The 7,278-nt window shown below is 32.6% G+C and overlaps 1 protein-coding gene across 1 annotated transcript in view; it reads right to left on the bottom strand.

Annotated features, from left to right (window-relative positions):
• LOC106475854 (neurogenic locus Notch protein-like) overlaps positions 1-7,278 on the bottom strand; it is an 18,538-nt gene that overhangs the window by 4,432 nt on the left and 6,828 nt on the right. The window contains exons 8-15 of the mRNA XM_022379869.1: positions 6,704-6,842; positions 5,373-5,532; positions 4,648-4,763; positions 3,871-3,949; positions 3,395-3,699; positions 2,803-3,125; positions 2,482-2,628; positions 176-327 (exon numbers count right to left, since the gene is read on the bottom strand). Coding sequence (XP_022235577.1) covers positions 176-327; positions 2,482-2,628; positions 2,803-3,125; positions 3,395-3,699; positions 3,871-3,949; positions 4,648-4,763; positions 5,373-5,532; positions 6,704-6,842 — 1,421 coding nt within the window. The remainder of the gene's footprint in view (positions 1-175; positions 328-2,481; positions 2,629-2,802; positions 3,126-3,394; positions 3,700-3,870; positions 3,950-4,647; positions 4,764-5,372; positions 5,533-6,703; positions 6,843-7,278) is intronic.

Raw genomic sequence — 7,278 nt, 5'->3', positions numbered from 1 at the left:
CACCTGGAGTTAATGTTTTAACAACAGGATAATGCTACCATCTCACCTGGAGTTAATATTTTTACAACAGGATAATGCTATCATCTCACCTGGAGTTAATATTTTTACAACAGGATAATGCTCCCATCTCACCTGGAGTTAATGTTTTTACAACAGCATAATGCTATCATCTCACCTGGAAAACTCCTTGAGCATCAGCTGACACAGATGCATGTAACGGTGTTCGACCAGTGTTGTCCTGAGAGTTAGCATCAGCTCCTGCATCTAGCAGCCTTTTGGCAGCATCAGCTCTAGCATACCTTGCAGCGAGATGAAGTGATGTTTCTCCTGAATTTATAATACTCTACTGATCATACCAATACTACATTGATTACTTATAACAGTCTACTGATTATACCAATACTACACTGACTACTTATAATAGTCTACTGATTATACCAATACTACACTGACTACTTATAATAGTCTACTGATTATACCAATACTACATTGACTACTTATAATAATCTATTGATTATACCAATACTACACGGACTACTTATAATACTCTACTGATTATACCAATACTACACGGACTACTTATAATAATCTATTGATTATACCAATACTACACGGACTACTTATAATACTCTACTGATTATACCAATACTACATTGACTACTTATAATACTTTACTGATTATACTAATACTACATTGACTACTTATAGTACTCTACTGATTATACCAATACTACACAGACTACTTATAATAATCTACTGATTATACCAATACTACACGGACTACTTATAATACTCTACTGATTATACTAATACTACATTGACTACTTATAACAGTCTACTGATTATACTAATACTACACTGACTACTTATAATAGTCTACTGATTATACTAATACTATATTGACTACTTATAATAGTCTACTGATTATATTAATACTACACTGACTACTTATAACAGTCTACTGACTATACTAATACTATATTGATTACTTATAATAGTCTATTGATTATACTAATACTACACTGACTACTTATAATAGTCTACTGATTCTACTAATACTACACTGACTACTTATAATACTCTACTGATTATACTAATACTACATTGACTACTTATAATAGTCTACTGATTATACCAATACTACATTGACTACTTATAATAATTTACTGATTATACTAATACTACATTGACTACTTATAATACTCTACTGATTATACCAATACTACACGGACTACTTATAATAATCTATTGATTATACCAATACTACACGGACTACTTATAATACTCTATTGATTATACCAATACTACACGGACTACTTATAATAATCTATTGATTATACCAATACTACACGGACTACTTATAATACTCTATTGATTATACCAATACTACACGGACTACTTATAATAATCTATTGATTATACCAATACTACACGGACTACTTAACAAAATCAGAACATACTGAAAAATTGAAGCTAAAAAAATCCATGCATTTACATTAAAACAGAAATGTTTTAAAAACTAAAAAATTATGTTATTTTGAAAACAAAATACACACAAATTAATCCAAAAATGTAGAATTTTTATTCTCGACAATAGTGTTACTTTATATGACACAACATCAAGTCATTCTAATAGTGTTACTTTATATGACACAACATCAAGTCATTCTAATAGTGTTACTTTATATGACACAACATCAAGTCATTCTAATAGTGTTACTTTATATGACACAACATCAAGTCATTCTAATGGTGTTACTTTATATGACACAACATCAAGTCATTCTAATAGTGTTACTTTATATGACACAACATCAAGTCATTCTAATGGTGTTACTTTATATGACACAACATCAAGTCATTCTAATGGTGTTACTTTATATGACACAACATCAAGTCATTCTAATAGTGTTACTTTATATGACACAACATCAGGTCATTCTGAAAAAAAGAAATTAGGTATGTTTAATACTTTTCTCGACCATTCTTCTTCACAATCTAAGTGATGCTAATTTTTGTAAACAAATTTTAAAGACATTTTGAAATTGTAGTTATCTGAGTATTTTTGTTATTTTTATGCATCAAAAAACATTTATTCTAACATGAACAACTGGAGAGGGGGGTGGAAGGGTCAGAACTTTGAATATCTAAATAAAAAATGTCTGCCAAAGATCTTTTCCTAAACCTGTTTGGTAAATACCAACTTAAAACTAACAGTTGTTACAGATAAACATCATAGCAAGCTGTTTCTTATTGTGATGTTTTGAGGATTTGTTCTTTCTGTAAAATAATTACCAAGACTGTTGGAATACAGCACGCATCATATTCGCTTCCTCAGCTACAAAATCGGGGAACTTTTAGATCGTAACTGTAATCCTCCATCTTAATTCTAAACAAGTAGTTATTTCAAAAAAATAATAATAATTTTTATGTTTTTTTTTTACACTAGAGTAATAAAATCTACATAAAATTCTACGCAACCTGTTCGTTCCGTCGTCATGTTGATCTTAGCTCCTTGAGTAATCAAGTCCTGAATCATACTAACAGATCCATCATCCTCCTCTGCATCTTCTCCTGTATCTAAACCTCCTCCTCGGAAAGATGCTAACATTAGAGGTGTAAGGCCCCCTAGGAGAGTTGAAATAAAAAAGCAAAGTTAAGAGTGAAAACTATAAGATTACAAAATAAAGTGAAGCTGGGCCGAAATGATAATTTTTTAATATCAGCTATACTTTACAACACATGCCACAATATATATATAAAAGTGTACTGATGATGATAGGCATTAACAGAATTGTTCACCTGGTCCTCTAACATCAACATTTCCTGGTTCTAGCTCACTGTCTCTTTGTGGAGGTGTTAAAGCAAGGACGTGGGGATTACGAACATCAGCTGCATCAAGATGCTGCTGCGTCCAAGGTCGAGGGTCATTCTCATCATAGTCAGTAGTGGTCATTACCGTATGGGTATCTCCAAAGCTTGGGTCTGGGGAATGATCACATTTCATCTTCTTGACTGGAGGATGGTCCCCCATGTCATCATCACTCCATCCTCCTGTCTCTGTGGGTATGGTGTTATTATCATTAGCATCAACTCTTTGGGCAGAGGCTTGTTTTTGGAGGTTTCTATAAGAAAAGCATTTTGTTCAGATAAGAAGGAAATTGTAATAAATCGACAGTCTTTCTCTTTTATAGGTAAATGTTATGCCAAAATATAAGTACAATTTTCTGTGTAATGAACCTCTAACTCTAAAAATAATTTAATATTTCAACTGAGTATACCTATCTCACTGTCTTCAATCCATTAACTAACGGTGACTTCCTTTTTGTTTTATAATACACTGTATATATGTTTCTTTTCACTACTCACTACTAGGAGAATTTTAAAATCATACCTCATCTCCTGGCCATCAGGTCCTCGGCGTCGTGACTGTCGTTTCTGGTTATTGTTGTTTCGGAAGAATCCTTCAGGAAACCAGGTGATACCGTGTACACGCTTTCTCTGTGTCGTAACTAAAACTCCAAGCAGCAATCCTAGCAAAATTATCACTATTACCCCAATGACAATGTAGACCATGTTGGGATAAGTGACCTTAGGGCCACGAGGCTTCTCCAGTTCATCTGAACTTTGAATACTTTCAATTTGGAAAGCAGTGTCCAAGGAGTGGCGAGATCTGGAAGCAGCAAGAAACCGAGCAGCCTGAAAAGTGGGAATCGCATTAATTTATGGCTTATAATACTTAAGGCATCTTGTAATTAAACAAAAAATGTTAACTTTTCAGATATTACACAACTACCAAACCAAAAAAAACTCTTCTTTTATTAACCTTTCATTGGGAACCATTTTCTATATAACCCTCAAAAATTTTACCTCAGCTGCTGTTTGAAAACATTCATTGTACGTTGACTTCAGACACTGTCGGTTATCAATCTCCAGGTGAACATCAATTCTGTTACAATAGGAAAAAAGTTAACATAGCTTTAACAGGATCTTAATATAAAATATTTGAGGTATTATAGTGGAAATTTAAGGAAGTATTTCATGAAGAGGACAATAAATTCAAAGTTTCTTTCTCAATATTAATAGACTGTCTTTTTTTTTTTTTTACTATTCTTCAATAAAACATACTTTCAGAAGATAGCTTGATATCGCCTCCAATGCATCCTTACATTAAATATTTATAAGTTACACGAATCATGATTTGTTACCCATTTTCTAGACAAAAGAATGCAAGATTTACCTAATAAACTTTGGTTAATTTCTGGTATTATTGCTTACTGTACAATAAACTTTGGTTAATTTCTGGTATTATTGCTTACTGTACAATAAACTTTGGTTAATTTCTGGTATTATTGCTTACTGTACAATAAACTTTGGTTAATTTCTGGTATTATTGCTTACTGTACAATAAACTTTGGTTAATTTCTGGTATTATTGCTTACTATACAATAAATTTTTGTTTATTGTTTATTTCTTACTACTCTTCATTTAATTTTTTTTTTTCAAAGAGACTGTCTAATTAAAGAGATGTAATAAATTTCCAGGTTTAGTGATAATCACAGTAGCTTGGCAGAATTGGATAATATGTAATTTTAAGTGAATTAGTCCAAATGCAAGTTGATCGTACTAGTTTACCACATCACAGACCTTGTTCTCCATGGATAAATCATCTGGTTCCCCTGATTATCAGTTTTAATCCTCACATTAGTTCGGAGTGCATGACCAATCTCTCTCAGGAAGGAAATGTTACTCCTCTCAAAATCCTGTTGGAATAAGCCGTGAATGTTTATAAACAGACCACATATAACGTACTTTGTTTTCCATACCTTAGAATCAGTATACAGAACCCTAAGCCTTAATTCGATGGTACAAAGAATGTCGTATAATACAGAATGGATTATGAAGTTCTGTAATAGATTTAAAATCATTTACTGCTCTAGGAACTTCCTCACAAAACTATCAGTAAACATACTATTGTCTGAATGGTCTATTATGTGATTCAACAACATTATGTTATGCTCTTAATATCATCTGATGAATTTCTGTGCTTCATTCATAGTAAAGTTTATCACTGTCAGTAAGTATTAACATAGTATGTATACTCAGATTTTCTTCACCTACTGGATGAACTCGGAAATAGTGATTTTTAAGTTACCAGATTCTATGTAAGATGTAGTTGTTGCATTTATTGATGACATTTTAACGTACAGAAATTAACGTACATTAATGTACATTAACGTACAGAAATTCTTACATTTTCAACAATAAAAACAATCTTGGGGGGGGGGAGAGCTAATTAGTTGTGTAGTAAATGTGTACACTACATAAAACATTCAAAATACAGAAACCTAAAACATGTTATGGCTGCTTACCATTGAATCAATCAACAGGGTGATAACCAACTGACCAACTGCTAACCTTGGATGGTCTTCTTCACAATCCAGACCATCCCAATTACACTCCTCGTTGTTACATCCGTAGTCACACTTTCCATTAGCATAGTTCTTTTGGCAGTAACTGTCATACATTTCACTGGAAATGTTCAAATTAAACCAATCAGTGTTAAAAAAGCTTAGGCATGTTCAAATTAAACCAATCAGTGTTAACAAAGCTTAGGCATGTTAAAAATTGAACCAATTATATTCCTCACTATTCTACCTCATTTCCTGAATTCTTTGCCATGATTGGACAAAAACACATCATGTGTGTGGGTGTGTGAAACCAGGAAACAAATCACATCAATGTTGGTCAGTTGCCATGCATGCATGACATCACAGCAGAACATTGCAGAAAACAACCTTTTTTTGCAGCACAGTGAAATCATACCAATTCATTTAGGCCTAATTACAAACAATTTGCTGTAAAATGAAGGTGGAAATATGGGGTAAGATTTCAGTAACTCACAGATAAAGGGCTGCAGGATCATTTGGACAGCAAAACTTTGAAGATGAGAATTTTTGCAGCACAGTGAAGACACGCTGATTCGTTTAGAACTTTGGAAATCTTGCCTGAAGTTAAACAGGTGTGTACTTTATGTGTTTATTGGTATACGATGATGGGTGGTTATAGTTTGAAAATTAAACAGTTTTTAGATCTTATTGATTTATTACCAACTCTTATAATGAGATAAAATCTACAATGAAATGTTAAACTTTAAGATTTACAAGTAGGCCTGGGGATGTAGGCTACATGACAGCTAAATAATCAGATCTCAGTGAAACTGTAAACAAGAAAGGAGGGTAGAAAGTAAGTTATTGACTGGTGATTTGTTCCCATTTGTTATCCTCATAACCAGTCAATAATTGTTCACTGTTACGCCTCCTACTTGAATAGTTCCTTTGGCAACTGTCATATGTTTCACTGCTCAAATTTAGACCAATCATTGTTGAAGAAACTTACATATGTTAAAAACTGAGCCAATTGTTATTCAGAAAGACTTAAACATGTTTCGAATTAGGTAAGTAGTTGTTGAGGGAAAATTTGGTCATGTTCAAAATCAGAACAATTCAATCAACAACATAACAGTAATGGAGAAACAATGTTTAATTACTTGTAAGGCCTAACATAGCTCAAAATCAGGCTAACCGTTGTTGAATCTTCATCAAAACTAGGCTGATTATATAACACAAAATTTATAATTTAATGAGCCTTTAATGCCTCCAAAGAATATAAAAAAAAAAATCTACATATTATATAAACATACTTGCATGGTGGAAGTTTCTGGGTGCAGTCAAATCCATCAAACAGACATTCAACATTGTTACATTCCAGGTCACACTTTCCATTACGGAATACATCCCAGCAGTTGACGGCTGCTGTACAATTCTCCCATGGATGGAGCCCTAAAAAAAAGGATCGTGTCTTTCTGTACATTTTTCTTTAAATTTGTTTTGTTATACAATAAATCTTGGAGTCACGTATTTTAAGCCTAAAAAACAAACAAAATTAAAATGCCCTGTAATAAAGTTAGTTTATAAACCAGCATTTATCTTTTGATCATAAATATAACCTAAACGACAGTATCATAGAGCATTCACATTTGAAATATTTTTTAAGTTCAGGATATAAAAGTGCTTTACCTTGAAATATGACTACTTCAGAAATGTTTAAGTCGCTCAAATTTTTACACCTGTAAAAAGACTTTATATTGCTTTCCCACAAAAAATAAAATGTTTCATGTTTGTGTAAGGGTGTTGACTTGGTGTACTGCGTGTGTAAGGGTGTTGACTTGGTGTACTGCTTGTGTAAGGGTGTTGATTTGGTGTAACACCTTTGACA

The sequence above is a fragment of the Limulus polyphemus genome, unplaced genomic scaffold, assembly GCF_000517525.1.
Source record: "Limulus polyphemus unplaced genomic scaffold, Limulus_polyphemus-2.1.2 Scaffold9289, whole genome shotgun sequence".
Classification (NCBI taxonomy): domain Eukaryota; kingdom Metazoa; phylum Arthropoda; class Merostomata; order Xiphosura; family Limulidae; genus Limulus; species Limulus polyphemus.
The sequence above is the reverse complement of the archived record's forward strand: the minus strand, read 5'-3'. Positions and strand labels throughout refer to the sequence as shown.